Genomic DNA, 17,553 nt, shown 5'->3' with positions numbered 1-17,553 from the left:
GGGGTTGAAAATAGAGGCAGCCAGCCGCAGGCGAGTCTGAAGGCGCCGGACTGACGGGAAGGAGCTGGGCAAGGTTACAGCGCTCCTCAAGGCACACCAGGTCCCCACCTCTGCTCTGCGGCCGGCCTGCCCGCCCCAGCCCGCCCCGCAGCAGCTGTCCCTGCCCGTGCAGCTCGTCGGTATCAATACAGAGCAAAAACGGGAGATTTCTATGGCCCCTAGAGCCCACCTCCTCAAGACCTCAACGTCTGCCCTGGGCCTTTCTTTTCCTGGCAACGACTGCTTTTGCATGCTGCGGTATCTGCCCTCTTTACCTATCACACAACAGACCACCCTGACACCGAGCACTGCCCGTGCCACAAGCCGTCAGTGCTGGTCACCCCCCGGGGCGCTGCACAGCAGCAGGGCCGCAGCGCCTGCAGCACTCACGCCTCTGGGGTGGGTCAGCCCGGCGCTGCCACCGCGGGGGAGGCGAGCGGCCGGCAGAGCCCCTGGGGCTGCCCGTCCTCCCCCAGGGACGGCCGCGGCCCGCCTGGGCTCGCCCGCACGCTTCGGCGCCCGACGGCAGCGCACGGGGCGGGGCGGGCAGGGGCGGGCAGGGGCGCGAAGGGCCTGCGCGGGCTGGGCGCCGCTGCCCGAAGCCCCTCTCCTCCGGGGGCCGGGCCAGGCCAGGCGAGGCTCAGGGCCGCCACGGGCCTGCGACACAGTCACACGCGGGCCCGTTCGCCCTTCACCTGCCCCCCCGAGGGCACCTGCCCCGGGGCCGGGCGGGGCCGGCTGAGGCGGGGCCGGGCCGGGCCGGGCGGGTTGCTGCGGGCAGGGCCGGAGCGCCCCGGCGCCGGCGGCGGCTCATGCGCACTGGGCGGCGGGAGGCGGCGCGGCGCGGCGGGAGCATGGCGCAGCGGGTGCTGCCGCTGCCCCGGCAGCAGTCCTTCTACCCGCCCACCGTCCCCAACCCCTTCGTCCACCCGCGGCGCCTCAGCGCCGGGGAGAAGCTGCGGGTAAGGCGGCGGCGGCGGCAGCGGCGGCGGGGCGCGCCCTGCCCTGCCCTGCTCTGCGCTGCGCTGCCGGGGGGCGCGGCGGGGCCGGGGCCGGGGCGGGGGCGCTGCCCGCGGCGGGGGTGCGCGGGGCCGCGGGGGCCAGCCGGGCTCTGGCGCCGCTGCGGGGGCAGCTGCACGCTGAAGCTGCGCGCTGTCAGACGCTGGCTGCGGTGCCTTTTTTTCTTTTAATCCTCCCCTGTCAAGTTGTCTATGCCAGCATGGATTTCTTCCCGCAGAATCGAAGGGTTGTCACCAGCGTGCTCTCAGGCTGAGCGCTCACTTTAAAATGCCGCTTTCCAGTAGGTGGATGTGGCTGTGTAAATAAACGTTTAAAGCTGCCGCTTGGTCCCTGGAAATGGCCCTCCTTCCTGCCGGGTGCCCGTTTGACAGGAGCGCTGCGGTTTGAGCCTGGTCCCATCGATGGATCCAGCCGCAGCACTAGAGTTGAGATTCATATTTAAAATAATAAAAACACCCTAGAAAGCTTTACAGTAAGTACATGTATAGCTCTATCTTTTCCAGGAAAAGAAATGTGGTAAGAGTATTTCCTTGCCAAGTACTGCCTAGTTTGCTTCCTCATCTGGGTTAGTGATAGGGAAGTGAGAACAGGGCATTTGTATGGTCAAAGCAAAGATGCAAAAGATGTTTGGCATGAGAAGTCACGATGTTTGGAAGTGAAGTTCTAGCCCTCCGCTGCAGGACGTGCAAAGGGCTCGTCTGCAACACGCGCACGCAGGCCTGGCCACCCTACACTGCAGCTTTCATCTCGAGTTTTGCAGCGAGCCTTTAAACAAGGTTTGCACTAGTGTTTCAAGTAGTGTGTTATTTCTGGGGAAAACAGAATTCCTGCACGCTCTTCTAATCTCAGGAATGCAATGCCAGCTGCTGGCTCAGAGGCCTCAGCTTGAGAGCGAGGAGGAGGAGAACTTCTCCCAGATACGATAGGCTAAAAATATAAAATAACTTCTCCTTTTTTACAGTAATCCCATTTAAGACAGTTAACTCACTTTAGACTGATTCTAAGTCTCATTTCTTGGGGGCAGGCTGTTTACTTTTGGGGAGGGGGTTTAATCTCTTGGTCCCAAACTGCAGCATGGACAACAAGAAGGGTATCACCAGTTTCCCTGTCCGGCGTCACTGAGCCAGGCGAGTTAGCACGCTGCGGAGACGGAGGCAGGGCCAGCGCAGCGCTGGAACGCGCAAGGCTGTGTGGGCACCTCCACCAGCAAGAAAGCAAGCATCACATTCCTGGGCTTTGGGGGTTTTCTTTTGGTTTTTTTTTTTAATCTTCTCTTTAAAAACTGAGCTGATGAACCAAATATGAACTGAGATCTCAAGGAAGACAATATGCATTTCAGTATGTGGACTAACTTGCAGCTTTTTCTGCTGATTTTTTGAAATGCCTGAGGCTGATGTGCAGCTAAATATTTTCTATTTTATATAGTGCTTCCTCAGGTTACAAACAACGCTTGCCCTGGAGGTAGCGGGGTAGAGGAAATACGAGGGACGTGGAAAACAATTTTAGTCTTTTGCCTTATATTTTACTAGCAGCCTTACACACCTCTCAGGTGTTAAATCAGATTCAGTATCTGTAGGCATGAGCCCCAAGATAAAGAGTACCAGTTTCTTAACGTGATCCCAGAAATGGGCAGCTTTGTGTGTGTGGCTCTCTGTAGAGGATGCACAGACTGCTTTTGGAAGCTTGCAGCTTTAGCCTTCAATCTCCACTTTATCTGTAATGAATACATCCTAATTTTTTTCCTTCAGGAGAAAGGGATAAAAAACAGATGGTATGTTTTAAAGCAAGGTGCGCTCCATACATAACTCCACAACGCACCTGGAAAGAAAAGCACCCAGCTGGGATAGGGCCCAGTGGCACTGAACTTTGAAGCACATCACAACAGAGCTATGTGCAGAGAGATGCAAACTTTTTGTAGGGTGTCTCACTGTTGCTCCTTCCTGTTCTTTTTCCCTGCAGCTGTGAGGACTGTAGGACACTTCCCACTGTCTCCTTTATCCTCTAAATGCCTGTTCCTCTTCCGCCCTGCAATGTATACCAGGCTAGTTGGGACTTGGAGCCTTACCAGAGTGTTACTTTAAACCTGAACGAAGGGAAATGTCCCTTCTCCTTCCATTTAAGTCAAGTGTAGTACATCTTGATTCTTGCTTGTTTTGTTACAGTCCCCCAAGCTAGATTACTCCTTTAACAAACATTGATAGAAACAGGTACTCTCAAAACCCTCTCTGGAGGTCAAAGCTGGGTTTTCGTAGGTTGGTGAGCTCCTTGAATGGCAAGACTGCGATCCCCTACCGAATGGAGCAGGAAAATGAAACAGGTTAGCTGCTGGCATTTGACTCAGCTTCAACTATAAAAACAGGTTGTAGCCAGACTAAAAAGTGGAGTGGATTTTACAAGTTTTTTTGTAAATCCTTAAGTTGCTAATAGTTTACCAGCCAGTGAGATTTTGTTTCTTTGGTGTATACAAAACACGGATCAGCTGTCCTGTGCTGAACATCTGCATGCACAAAACAAGATTTTAAAAGCATTATTAAAATCCTTCAAGTTTCCATCCCCTGACTTAAATGGGGGGCAATTTGTTCCTGGGATTTTTTTTGTTGTTGTTCTGTTCATCCTCATTGCCGACTTGTCCTCCTAACGTCAGAATCGCACTGCAAAGCCCAAGTAGTAGTTAAATCATTATTAGTAATGATTCAGATTTATTCAGAAAAGGTGCTCTGTGGATTTATGTAATGGTCAAGTATGTAGTGGAAAAAGCCAGCATGTTAAAAGCGGGAATATTTTTAACGTCAAAGTAAAGAGGCAGATTGGCAGCCGGGAGCGAGGGCGCGCGCGGACGCGCCTTGGAGGCCCTGCCGTGCTCCGCGTGTGCTGCTTTGGACGGCAGCACATCTGCTCACGGTGTTTTAGGCTCTTATGCCGCTTCCTCGATAACCTGCCGACAGCTGAAGTTGAGCGGAAATTCAGACTGGATGCTGTGGCTTTCTGATAAAGCTGCTTTTCCCCTTCCCTGACATCACTGACAGCGTAACCCCATGTGTCACTCGAGGGTCAGTCTGCAGCGGGACAGGGACCTACGCTGCAAGAAGTACTAGGTGCAGCAGTGACAGGTTATGTGTTCAGTGTAGACCCCTTAAATAAAAAGTATACAGGTGACCCCAAACTTGGGGAAGGGTTCTTCAGATGACTCAACATAATTCTCTCTGTAATTACTGTATACAGAAACTGGAATGGGTCTGATCCTATTTAGTAACTCCTAAACTTGTATTTTCTCCTGTATATTTTCCTCCTGCACTTTTTCTTTCTTAACCTACCTTGACCTTTCTCTGTCTGTCCTTTTCTTACCCTGCTCGGCAGCTGACGGAGCAGAACTCAGCTCTGCCTCATTACACAGTGACCCGGAAAGCCACTAGCCTGCATCAGCACATCAGTGCCACCTGTGCATCTGCCTAAAATAGATTAATGACTTTATCAAAGTCTTGAGGGAGTTTTTTTGTTGTTGTTGTTACTGCACCCTTTATTTTCATTGTAGGTCAGTGCATATATATTCCCTCCCTTTTTTCATAAAGAAAAAGATAGTTTAAACCAAAACACACTGACTTATGCTGATGTTGCCTATCCTGCGTTATTGAATTGAAATGAAGTGTTGAGCTGTGGCTGTAGATCATCTACAAGAGGACACATATGGAGGAAAGAATATTCATTGGGTTTTGGGAGACAAGCAAGACATCTTGGTTGGTTTAACTCATTACCCGACTTTTTCACATTCTCTGTGATAGGCAGCAAGAGAGGGTAAGAACAATATATCCCCAAGGCTAAATCTCTGAGACCCAGCTACTGCATCCCCTTCTGTGATCCCGAGCAGCCCCTTTCCTGTTGTCCATGAAGTTAGAGTTCACCAGATCACAGAATGGTTGAGGTTGGAAGGGACCTCTGGAGATCAGCTCGTCCAATCCCCCTGCTCAAGCAGAGTCACCTACAGCACGTTGCCCAGGACCGTGTCCAGAGGGCTTTTGAATATCTCCAAGGATGGAGACACCACAACCTCTCTGGGCAACCTTGGTCCAGTGCTCTGTCACCCTTACAGTAAAAAAAATCTTTTCCTTACATTCAGACAGACCTTCCTGTGTTTCAGTTTGGCCTGTTGCCTCTGGTCCTGGTTAAACATCCATAGCTAGTTATACACGACTTTTATAGCAAAAACATTGTATGCTTCAAGAACAGACTAATCATAGCTGTGAAATTTAACATTCACAATTCTCCATTGCACGAAACCCCTGGGGGATGCTCACATCTCTCCTGGAAACTTGCTACGCTGCGGTGCTTACAGGACATAAGTAGCACCACAGCACGCACGCTTCTCATCCCCATTTACTTACGCTGAGTATCCCCTTCTGTGTCTGGTGTGTTGTCACTGTGCTTTTTGGAGCACAGACCCCAGTACCGAAGGGCCACAGTTCCTGTTTAGACAGGACCTTGTTGGTACTGCAGGCTTTAGAGACCAAGGCCAGAGGCTCTTTTGAATGCTGAGCTGCAGTACGATGGTAGTATGACAAGAATGAAGGAATGTGGGTGATGGGAAAGGACTGTGTCTGGGGAGGGGAAATTAGACCAAACCTAGTACATCAAAGAATGGGATCAGTAACACTCAGAAATGCTTATCTCCCAAATGTACCACAAACACTTACTCCTTTTAGAGGGGAGAGGTAAGCTAAAATCCACTCTGTTGCTTAATAATCATAGTTCACGTATATAAGTTGCAAACTTTTGTAAAGTTTTGTAAAACTCGCTTATTATTCTGAGCCTTGCTTTTCCTGCACAGTTAACTCGTCATTTCTAAAGAGCAGACTAGAAAGGCTGGTTTTGAGAGGAATGCTGTTGCTCAGTTGTAGTTTTTTTAAGGAAATTGTGAAGCTCACAGGTCGGCTAGTCCAAACTCGCCGCCTCCTCTGGCACTGCGTCCTCACAAAAACTCGCCCGTTCCTTCACCCCAGTAAAATCCGCTTGACAATTGCTGGCGTTTTGTGACTAGAGAGCATTCGGATTTAACTTCCAAAATGGGAACTTAGCAGATCACTTACAACTATTTATTTGATTAGCCACTGTGTAAATCTTTAGATTAAAAGCAATGAAACAAATTCTTACTGTAGCTGTAGTTAGGCTGACGATACCTCCCCGAGGGACATGCCGTGTGCAGGCTTTTTAGATGAACTCACCACGTGTGCTCCGTATCTCAGATCTGAGGAACAAAGGATGTTACTACAGCATGGCCGGGTAAACGTTTACCAAAACAGTTAAAGTAAAACTAGCATAATTCTCCCTGAGTAACATTTACAGTAGTTCTGAAGTGGCGGAGCTGGCAGTCCGTGATTACCAGTGCAGCTGTGTACTAAGTTTGAGGGAGTTTCAGAAATATAGTCCAGATAAAAGTTACTCACTATGACAGTGCTGCTCTGGGTGCATACTGTGTTGTGCTCACGTATAAATACGGAGGCAGCCCTCATCCGCGTGTGGTAGCTGAGCCACAAGGAGTTTAAGCAGGTACCGGCTTGCCTCGAGCGTGACGCTGCGCCTCCCTCCCGGGCTGCTGCCGCGGCGCAGCTACCTCCGGGGACCTGGCTTGCTCGGCCTGCGCGGTGCTGGGTTGCGCCATAAAGGCCAACCTCCAGGATACAGTTTCTAAGCTAATTTACTAGGGTAAAGCAATTAAGGATTTCTCCCTGCCCTGCCGTGCCCCGCAGCTAGCTGCTAGCACCGTGCCAGTACACCTGCTTCGTGGAGCTGTGCAGGTGTAATGCAGGTGGGAAATCCCTTCCAGCCTGGGGGCTGGGGGTGGTGTTTAGGGATTAATCACAACAAGGGCATGCTGGTGATTCTGCCCCGCTCCCCGGACAGTGGTACCTGAAGAACTGAGGAAGCAGAACCTGCAGGGAGAGGCTGCGTCTGCGCGTGCTGGCCTCGCTGCCGGAGCCCGCGTGGCTGTGCCTCGGCTGCTTGGGACCACGGCAGCTCGCCCAGTGGTTTGCCTGCTTCGGTTAGGCGTACTTCAGCTGCCGCAAGCTAATAACAGCCTTCTGCCTGGGGGGAGGAAGGGGAACGAAGCTTTCTGCATTTGTTCTGAAAAATTCAAGGACGTCCTAGCAAAGAGCTTAATATCCAAGATCCTGCCAAGGGACGGAGACAAGAAGCTAGTCCCCGTACTCAGAAGGCTCCTACCATACGTGTACAGCCAGTGGTGAGCGAACCCCTTCCAGGCGGTGGCAAACAGCCGAGAGCGGCTCCTGCAGCCTCCCGAGGCCCCGGGCAGCCCAGACCCAGGCCTTAAACCACAGTCCCAGTTTTACTGAAAACTGCCTTTTGCATGAGTGCTAGGTCCCAGCTAGGGAAGCTGAAGCTGTTTCGCCTGTGCGCTGCTCCAAGCAGTAGCAGTGAGGAGCAATTACAGCATTAGTGCGACTCAGCACAAGATTTGTCATTTTAGAAAGACAAAAGTACATTTTAATCCTCTTAGCAGTCCTGCTTGGCTTAAGACAGGTCGCACTTTGTGGCAGAAGGCTCAGTAGTGGACACACGTATCAGCTGGGCAGACCGATGGGAGCTGGTTGGATGCTAGTGAGCGGGTGTAAGTGTGAACTAAAGCCAAAGAACTGCACATGCCGTCGCGGTTCTGCAATATCCGAGCCCCAAACCCCAGTGCTTCCAGCCCCAGCTTGTGAAAGGCCATGCACGACTGACCTCCCCCTTCCGTGTAGGCGATGAACACCGGAATCTAGTGCTTTTCTTATTAAACCATGTATGTAATGTAAGTATTTTAAAGTCCGTGTTATATAACAAAATAGATATGAAAGTCCTGTTGATACCATTTCTTAGGTTTTTCCCTTCTTTTCTTTCCAGACCGTTCTTCTAGGGATTATTTTGCTACCCCTCCGTGCCATATGCCTTGCATTCATTTTATTGCTAGCATGGGTATTTGCATCCATTGCAACTTTTCGTCACCCTGGAAAAGGATCTGTGCCACTTAAAGGATGGAGAAGGTAAAAAGTGACTGATGCTTGTGGAAAACCCCCTATGCTTGCCTTTTTTTTTTTTTTAACACAAAACTAGGGTCTTAAACTTTTGTTTCCACCCCTTTTCTCCTTTTGATTAAAGTGGGAATCCTCAGACAAATCTTAGTTTATGTAAGAACATACTTTAAGTTTATGTAAGAACATATTTTACCCATTTAGGTAGAGCAATTTTTTGATGAGTATATTTTATAATAATAGTGAAGCTTCTCTAATCTCCCATAAATACCAGATCATCTTAAATGCTTTTTTAATGCCCTGAGTCTAAAACAAAATCTTTTAAAAATCTTTATAAAAAAGACTATCTGTAAGCCAGGACTGATTTTAGTAATAATGCAGCTAGGAATATTTGAGAAAGGAAACTAAGTAAGAAAACTTCTGTTGCACAGGAGGCTGAGGTCCTGTGTAGCCGTTGTCATTCCTGCTGTGCTCTCCCTGGTGACAAAATTAGCTTTGACAGCGCCTCTCTTAGCTACGTTCCCCTCGAAGGGCTATTTTACAGCTGCATGTGTGGACTCAAGGTTTTAGTCGCTTGACTTGTGGCCTCAAAGTAACTTGGTTCCCTTCTAGATGTGACTCATTGCAACTACACACAGAGGAAGGAAAAATGGGAAGGGAATTCTAGAAAGGCCAAGAGATTATGGAAAGTCCTGTTAGGGAACATGTCCCCGGTAAGGGAACACTGTCATTTAATCTCATTTGCTTAAAACTGATAGTAAAAGAAGAGTATCAGAATTCATATGAGGTATTTTTGGTTCAGACATTTAGTTCTTACGAGAAGGATGCTGAATCTGGTAATCCCCCCCTGCCCTGTGCTGTCATGCTGCAATGCTACAAAATACGGCAAGAGCACACGCGGGAGGGTGTCCTCAGAAGGAGCTGTGTGTTGCCTTGTCTTTAACGTTGTAACCTGCTTCCAACACGAATAGCCGATGTTCCCTTCCCTCCCGTTACTTCTTCCCTTCCCTCCCGTTACTTCTTCCCTTCCCCCCCGTTACTTCTTCCCTTCCCCCCCGTTACTTCTTCCCTTCCCCCCCGTTACTTCTTCCCTTCCCCGTTGTCTCTCTGTGAGTAGGATTGCTACCCTGTGCCTGGCACACTGAGAAAGCTTACTTTTATGGGCTTCTGTTTTAAAGTATGAAAGAAATACTAACTATAAGATGGGTGATACTATTGTGTTTCTTTTTTTAAAGGAGGATGGTCCAGACAGCCCTTTCATGCCTAACCCGTACCATGTTCTTCGTAATGGGTTTCCGAGTCAAAGTGAAAGGGAAAATCGCAAGTCCACTGGAAGCCCCGATCTTTGTTGCAGCGCCTCATTCAAGCTTTTTCGATGCTGTCGTTTCTGCCCTAACTGGGATGCCGTCAATGGTGTCTAGGGCAGAAAACCTGTCAGCTCCGCTATTTGGCAGTAAGTATTTATGAAAAAATATATATATTCAAAGTCAGCAAGTTGACATGAACCCAAAATCTTAACTTTGAAAGTGATTTAGGGCAGACTTTGATAGGCCCTTAGGTTCTAAAGATACAGACGGACACTACTGAGATTTTTCAAAGCAAATAATTTCCAGTGAAATCTTTCTGTATTGGTCAGAACATCTGAAAGTATGCTGTTTCCTTTCTGAAATGGGAGATCATATCACTTTAAATTTGCTTCAGATTGAAAGCTTGTTTCATAACTGCTCACGCTAGAAATGTTCTCTGAAAATTCTCCCCCTAGGTAGCTTGAGAAATCTGTTTGGCTGCCGTCTATTAACAGTCTGGTCCACAAATGAAAAACACGGATTGCTGAAGGTTGTTTCAAAACAGACGTGACCTACAGCAGTCTGGAAAATACCATGTTCATAAGTTGAAACTTGTAGGCACTGTTACAGATTTTTTTAATGGGAGTAAAACGGAAGGAATTAAAGGGAGTGCAGAGAATGGAACCGATCAGATGAGTCATGCTTCTATTATTTTCTCCTCCTTTTGGCACAAAAAGAATTCCTGTTGTATTATTACTAGAATCAGCTGTGGACTTCTGCTGCCTGTATATCTTTTCTCTCTATAGGACTCTTAAAAGAAAAAGCCACCACTGACTCAAAACTAAACTCAGTAAGCTACACAGAAAATAGACTCTGGGGGAAATAAACTAAGTGGTAACATATTGTTCTTCTCTTAAAACCACAGGAATGGGACGTGGGAGATAATTCTTCCCCAAGTTTCTTGTCACCTCTCTGGTATGTCCACACATTCAGGTGTGGACTCTAGACCAACTGAGTTTTGTTCTCCGCAGTTTACACACAAGCACGTACGCAGCCGTGTACGCTCTGTGTCGCAAAAGGCACATCTCACTCACCTCTTCTGCGTGGGTTACGCCCAAGTGTGGCCAAACAGGCTACAACTTAACCCCTGAGCAGATGCCTGAGCGTCTCTCTTCCTTAGACCTACATGGAAACGCTCAGTGAAAGACACATAAGTAGAATGTGTTTGGCTGCCCGAATTTGGCATGCTTCTGCCTGCCGCCGGGCTTCTCGCCTGGCAGTGCCGGTATGCCTCTGCGCCTTACTCCCCGTTTTGCAGACAAAGACAAGAATGATTTTCTTCCTACCTAATTAGTCTGAAACCTTTCTGTGCAGAGTCTGTCTCCTAGTGTGAGAATACCAAGCTTTTGTAACAAGAGCGCCTTGAACCCATGTTTAGCCTGGACACTAGTGTCACACTAGTGTGACATGAATAAAATTTGGATCTCTTTCACAGCAATTTTAAGTTCCCTTCAGCCTGTATCAGTGTCACGTCAAGACCCTGATTCACGAAAGAATACAGTCGCTGAGATAACTAACCGGGCGGTATCAGGAGGCCAGTGGCCACAGGTAATAAATATACTACTATTTTCCTATAATACATTCCTTTTCCATACACACCGTGAATCCCAGTAGCAGGCAGTGCCCAGGTGAATGGGATCTGTTGATGTATGAAGATGAGGTCAGTTCTCAGGTATATGACAGGTTTAGAAAGGCAAGAAGAGATTGGTGCCCAGAGTTTTGTTGACAATAAATCAGTTAAAATCTAGCCAGTACTGACTGCTGTTCTAAAATGCAGGTGCTCTAGACTTTCTTTTCCCTATTTAAGTCTTAATACGCTGTCTTCAGTGTAGTACATGACTGACTCACATTTTTTATATATGAATCACTTTCCTCAAGCTAGCTCGTGTGCGAGAAGCTATGTTGCAGGATGAGATGAGTAACTCAGGTGGTCTGAGTTGCCCCATAAGCAGTACTTAAGCTGAAAATGCTGATTTTGTTTGTGGGTGATAGTTAAAGGTGAAGCTCAGTTTGCTGACACAGTGACTGGTTTAGCAGTGAAAATAATGAGATCTGTTTAGTCATAGTTGGCTACTTCCTAACTAATTGAGAAAAGTTAACTTTTGCTTCACTTTTGTTCCAATAAACAGTTCTTGAGGAAGATTAAAACAGGCTAGGGAAAAAACAGACTCCAGTGGCAGGGATCCCTACTGCCGGACCTGAATGCACTGCTCTGATTTACACGGGTTCTCTAGGAACAGAGAAAGCCCCCGTGTCCCTGCTTGCCAGTCTGAGGGGGGACTGATGCTTGCCACTTCTCCTGGAGTGGCTTTATTTATTTATTTCATGCATCATTTTCACTTACAAGAAGCTCTTTAATTAGTGTTTGGGCTACTTTGATTTGATTCCTAAAAGCCTTTTTCTAAGCTGCCTTAAACATTTTTAGAGCCTCCATCTTTTTTTTTTTTTTTATCCAAATTTTCAAGGGTATGGAGGATTTTAAATAAGCACACGTCAAAGCTAGGAAGGCTTTTTTTGTAATACTGTGCTTAGAAACTGCGCTGATGCGTATGATTTGCTAAGCAGTTATGGATGAAATGGTTCCAGCAGAGCTCTGGTCGACTTAAATCTCTGCTGAGAAGAGCATGGGGAGGTAAGGGAAATTGGCTTTACACCAATTCTACTCTTGGTATAAAAACTGGATCTATATTATGGCATAAATAGACTTGGAGATGCCCAGATTACTTGGCTGACAGGTTGAGTCAGCAGGAGAACTGGGGGTGTCACTGGTTGGTTGATTCCTAGTCCTGTGCTCTGGCCACATCTTCCTACTCCTTGTTTTTTTTTTGTTTTCTGGGTTTTTTTTGAGAAATCAGGTCACAAGATGATGCCTGTCACATGCCCTTCAGTTGACCTGGGTTGCGTTCTCTTGGTACAATAAAAAAGAAAGGGCAGATGGATTCCCAATTCCTTCTTCCTAAAACCACAACACAGCAGGCTGTGGGCAACGCTGGTGCTTGTTAATAGCATGCGGACCTGACTGTTGCCTCTTCCAACCCTCCACCGGCACAAAGGGGAAGGAGGGAATGATTTCTTAATGCTTGGTCAGCCTCTGATATGTTTTCTGTGGCTTACAACATATGCCAAGCAGAAGCATATCCATTTTTGAATCCACAGCATCAGCGAACCATTTCCGATTACAGAACTCCTAATGCAGGACTAATTGTAAGCAGATACGTTGTTCTAGGCATCCCTGCGCAGCTGGCTGTCTCTGCGATACCTTAGAACAGCCTGTGGCCCTCAGGTGTGACCTAGCGATGCCCTCTCTCGTCCAGCCTTGACCTGTCTGTTTGGACTGAAGTGAGAGCACACCCTGAGCACCCTTTTGATCCAGACCAGTTCTGGTGCAGAGATTTTGTGGCTCCTGTAGTGCTAGGAGAAACGTACAGCTGCTTTGCGTTCCCTGCAGGGTTGGATTCAGTGTGCTGCATTGCAGCTCGTTGCACATCTAATATCTTTCAGAAGCTAATTCAGAAACGTGGGTGTTCGGTGTGTGTGAGTCTTTCGGGGGCTGAGGCTACGCAGAAGTGTGTAATGCCTTGGGGTGCAGAGGCACCTCCTCTCTCGGCCTTTGGCTGCTGCCCCTCAAGCTGTGGTGGCCTCGTGGCAGCCGGCGCCTCGACTCCTGCCGCCAGCACCCGCGCCGGGAAGCGCCCAGGTGCCTCGTGCGCTCCGTGCTGTGCGCGGCACCCTGCAGTTCGGTAAGAAGCCGCTGGCAGAGAAACAGTTCTCATAATATTACCAACACTAAAAACCTCAGATGAAACAGTGAAAGCCTTTTGTAGCATATTCCTGAATTGGTAAAGGTCTCTCCCCCAAATTCCTCTCTTTCAAAGCATTTGTTTCCAAACCAAGGTGAATCAGATGACTGTTACTGTGGGCATCTCTCACTAATGCATCCAGTTCCTGTTGACACAGTGATAATATTCTCGTGATGCAGTGCAACATGTCGCAGAGCTTGCATAACAAGTCAGCCTTCATGTAACTGATGCTAAAGTATAACCCTTATGTGAAATGACTATGTATTTGTTTTGTTTCTCTCCAAATCCAAGATACTGATTTTCCCAGAAGGCACCTGTACAAACCGATCCTGTCTGATCACCTTTAAGCAAGGTGAGAGATTTTGTTGATTCTTTGCTGGAAAATAATGTGTAAAATACAACAGCATTGTAGTAACGTCTTACATCACTAAAACTTCAATTTCATTATTTTATACTCTTCAGCTTACTTTTCTGATTTTTGGTATTTTGTAGGATGTAAAATGTCTGTGATATATACTGGTTGGTTGGCTGAGTTTCTTTCTGGGTACAGTTTTCCTCTAATATGTCCTGTAATTTTAGTTACCCAAACACTTGACTGACTATTATGAGATAAACTACCAAAATGCCTGCTACTGATGATCTTCTTTGAGCTCAGCTTACAGTCATGCCATCTTAAATTCCTGTAAATCTTTGCTATGCAAGACTTAGCAACCAAATCATGAAATCTGTTCTGTGTAGTGTTTAGCAACGTAGGCAGATAGACTATTTTTAACACAGAAGGTACTTGATAGCATCGCTGACCGTTAGGCTGTCATGCTGCACCTCAGCTGAAGTGCTGTCCCTTCTTATCCCCTCTTACTCTCACGCAGTGTCCTAGGTAGCAAAGTTACAAAACCAGCACTACGTGCTCCGGTCCCTATCACTTATCAAGATGATCAGAACAGAGAAGGGTTCAGGAAATGCTCAGCAGCCTCGTGAAAATCTAATCCTCTGAAACGAGTGGCAGTCAATGGGGAGATGATGCATAGACAAGGAGTTTGAACAGGCAGCTTTCTCCTTGAGACTGGGACCAGCACTTTTCTGTCTGTTCTGACATCTTGCTAGTCACCTTGCTGATTTAAAGCAAAACAACCGAAAGCTAACTCTCCACTCTTCTGGCATTTTGAAAAATTTCTCCTGCCAGATACTACATCTTGCATGAATTACTTAAAATTTGCAACTGCTCTGTTAAGCTCAGTCTTACTAGCACACCTCTGTGGTTATAGGTGCCTTCATTCCACAAGTTCCCGTGCAACCGGTGCTGCTCCGATACCCCAACAGGCTGGTACGTAGAGCTTTCTTCTGTCACTAACTGCTTACCTGGCAGGCAAGATCCTGACTTAATGTATCTAAGATGATATTTTGCTTTGTCAGTGAGGAATCTATTGCCCTGTGCTCAGCATTTGCGTGCTGCTGGCAGCAGCCAGGCTTCCGAGTGCCAGCGCGGTGCAGCTGCTGTGGTGATTGTGAAAAGGCACCGCAGGCTCTTCTGCTCGGAGCTAGAGCTGAGGCAAGAGCGAGCGGCGGCAGAGGGAGAAGTATCGTGGCGGAAGTTAGAAACTTCCTGCAAAGCCACAGAGTCTATTTCTTGAACTCTGAAATTCACACAGCTTTCCTACTAGACATCATTTTTTGTCAAAGTTCAAAGTACTTGTTGTGCAAAGGGGCTTGCCAGCCGTTCCGGAGCGAAGGCAGAGCTGAAGCTGGCAGCGCCGGCCGCCCCGCTCCTTCAGGCCCCTCGGCGGATGGCTCTTTCCGTGCAGCCGGCCCTGGTCTCGCCGAGGGAATGCTGAACGGCCTCGCAGCGATGCAGGCGTGCGGTTCGGCTTCGCTGACGGGGGCAATGCTGGGACCCGAGCCCAGCAACTTGTTAATGTTTTATTTTCTGGTCATCCAGTAAATATGGAAAAGACCAAACTTTTTCTTCCTAATGGTTTGTAAGGTGAAAACCAAGAGAGTATTATTATTACTGTTACTATTATTACAAGGCTGTCACAGGGTGACAGGTTCCTTTTGAAGTGCTGTTGCAGTCACTTGCCAAGCAGTGAGGGAACCGCCGAAGGGGACTGGCGCTGCACTCGCTGATAGGATTTAAGGGTCTGCACTGTACCTTGTAAAAGTGATATATAGGAAGCAATAAACAGACTAAGAAAAAAAAAAGGTAAAGGAAAAAAGCAAAGAAAAGGCATGATAGATTACCCGTGCTGTTATGCCCTTGAAAACTAAATCCACCTTATTTATGAGGGTGCCTCTTTAAAGGGACCAGAGAAGTCTTCTGGAAAAGTCTTATCAACGTTTTCCCCCCCCCCCCCCACTTCTGCTGTTTGGATTAGAACAAGTACTTTAAAATATCTAACTAACTACATAAATTTAATTCCCAATTATTGATATTTCCAAAGTCTGTCATGCTTATCCCCAATTTTTTCAGGTAAGGAATCTCCAATTTTTTCAGGCAAGGAATCCTAGTCATTAACACCTTTATTTTCACTACAGGACTATAAAACCATCATCTGTTTTTACTAAACTTGTGCACGTTTTACACTGTAACTTATTGGTTCTCTAGCATTCATCTGATTTTGTCATATATCTCTGTTTTATTTTTTCCCTAGGATACTGTGACCTGGACATGGCAGGGCTATTCATTGTGAGTTTCCTGATCCTACTGAAAATTACATAGAGATTTTTCTTTTCTCCATTGCTGAACAATTTGCCAAATGGATTCAGCTAAGCCAAGACATATGTTCTTCTAGACTTGTTTTTATGAGGAGGAAAACTTGGGGATAATGCTGTTACGCAGCAGATTTCCAATCTGAATGGCTTAATGGCTATAGAAAGGGTCTGCAACAGAGCTATTTCCAGCTCTGCCTCTGTTTTGTTTCATTTTCTTCTATGTTTTGCTTTTATACATACCTGTTACACTACAGCAAGGAAAGGATTTGAAATTCTTTTTCTTTTGGGGACTATCATAGTCATCAAAACCCATAGATGTTAACAATTTCCTGTATGGTATACAAACAGGAAAAAATAATTTTATCCCTCCTGTTTATTCAGTCCTCCACCTCATTTGAGGAGTTACATGGGAGTAAATGCAGATATGCAAAACAAGTATGACTACTCCCCCTCTTTCTGTTCCCATGTTCTAGGACCTTTCTTTAGGTTTTCGATCTTGCCTGACTAAACAAAAGCAATTGTTGTTTTGAGATCCCAGTGGAGAGGCTATATATAGCGTTTGACATTGAAACAATGAAAAATGTTTCAACAGACCCTTTAGGCTATGGATCTCTGTTTATTTCTAAACACAGGTGGCTCTCTAATATACTCAAGCATTTTATTAAATTACTAAAAAACCCCACCTTTATAAACTGTACTGAAAATATTAAACTACTGTCTGGAAAATATTCCTATAAATTTTCATTAAAACAATATGTGGATTTGCAGAATACATACAGTATATACAATACAGCAGTACTGATTGACAAAGTAACTAAAATTTCTGAGGCAGCTTTTGTTTTTTCAAGTTCAAATGTATTCAAGCCATAACTGAACTACTGGAGCAGATCATAAGCGCCTTTTAAGCTATTATTAGTTAATCCTAGTATCGACACACTCGTAGAATGGACGTTATGAAAGCTGACCTTGTTGAAAATGTCAATCTTTTATTTAGTTTCCCAAGAATTTTTTGCTTTTGACATCTGGTTATCAACATACTACGTGTAATTTATATTGCAAGTTCAATAGCATACTGTAGATTTCCCTCCATGAAGAATTTATGCTGGAATATTGCAAAGAATAGGAGGGGTTTCTTCAGGTATGAGAGATGGCGTAGAAATCAATGAAGGAAGAAATGAAGTCAGAGGTATTCCTGTGGAAAGGAGGAGGTTGCCTGTTCACTAAAAATTGAGAACTGCACTAAGCATGGTGGATGGATAGTGAGGGCTCAAACTGAAACCTGTGAGAAGGTCAAAAGGAAGAGCTTGGAAAAATCATGAGAAGGGATGGGTGGTGCAGAAGCTCAAGATTCTTAACAAAAACATCTGTAACTGGGAGCAGAAGGTGCTTCGCCGCACATCTGCTCGTGACAACGTGCAGAACGGTCACACTCTGGCTATTGCTGCCGGGATGGACGATATTAGTCTCCTTCTTAGAAACCTGACCCAGATTCTGCTTTCACTTACTATTTCCTTCCTGCTTGTGTGTCCTAGTGGAAGGAATGCCTAAAATCACGCGTTACAAAATCAAGCATTGAGAGCGGCTTCCTACATGTAGCAGAAAGGATCGCTTGGTTCT

At 46.7% G+C, this 17,553-nt stretch overlaps 1 protein-coding gene and 1 long non-coding RNA gene across 2 annotated transcripts in view; one reads left to right on the top strand and one right to left on the bottom strand.

Moving 5' to 3' along the window:
• The window catches only part of LOC112984390 (uncharacterized), a 591,798-nt gene extending 584,823 nt beyond the window's left edge, over positions 1 to 6,975 (bottom strand). Inside the window, exons 1-2 of the long non-coding RNA XR_010391380.1 lie at positions 6,961 to 6,975; positions 6,205 to 6,298 (exon numbers count right to left, since the gene is read on the bottom strand). This is a non-coding gene — a long non-coding RNA (uncharacterized LOC112984390). The remainder of the gene's footprint in view (positions 1 to 6,204; positions 6,299 to 6,960) is intronic.
• The window catches only part of LPCAT2 (lysophosphatidylcholine acyltransferase 2), a 33,765-nt gene continuing 17,027 nt past the window's right edge, over positions 816 to 17,553 (top strand). Inside the window, exons 1-7 of the mRNA XM_064519507.1 lie at positions 816 to 1,001; positions 7,954 to 8,093; positions 9,317 to 9,534; positions 10,863 to 10,975; positions 13,519 to 13,579; positions 14,493 to 14,551; positions 15,876 to 15,910. Coding sequence (XP_064375577.1) covers positions 852 to 1,001; positions 7,954 to 8,093; positions 9,317 to 9,534; positions 10,863 to 10,975; positions 13,519 to 13,579; positions 14,493 to 14,551; positions 15,876 to 15,910 — 776 coding nt within the window. The 5' untranslated portion in view covers positions 816 to 851. The remainder of the gene's footprint in view (positions 1,002 to 7,953; positions 8,094 to 9,316; positions 9,535 to 10,862; positions 10,976 to 13,518; positions 13,580 to 14,492; positions 14,552 to 15,875; positions 15,911 to 17,553) is intronic.

This window comes from Dromaius novaehollandiae, chromosome 13 (assembly GCF_036370855.1).
Source record: "Dromaius novaehollandiae isolate bDroNov1 chromosome 13, bDroNov1.hap1, whole genome shotgun sequence".
Taxonomy (NCBI): domain Eukaryota; kingdom Metazoa; phylum Chordata; class Aves; order Casuariiformes; family Dromaiidae; genus Dromaius; species Dromaius novaehollandiae.
The sequence above is the reverse complement of the archived record's forward strand: the minus strand, read 5'-3'. Positions and strand labels throughout refer to the sequence as shown.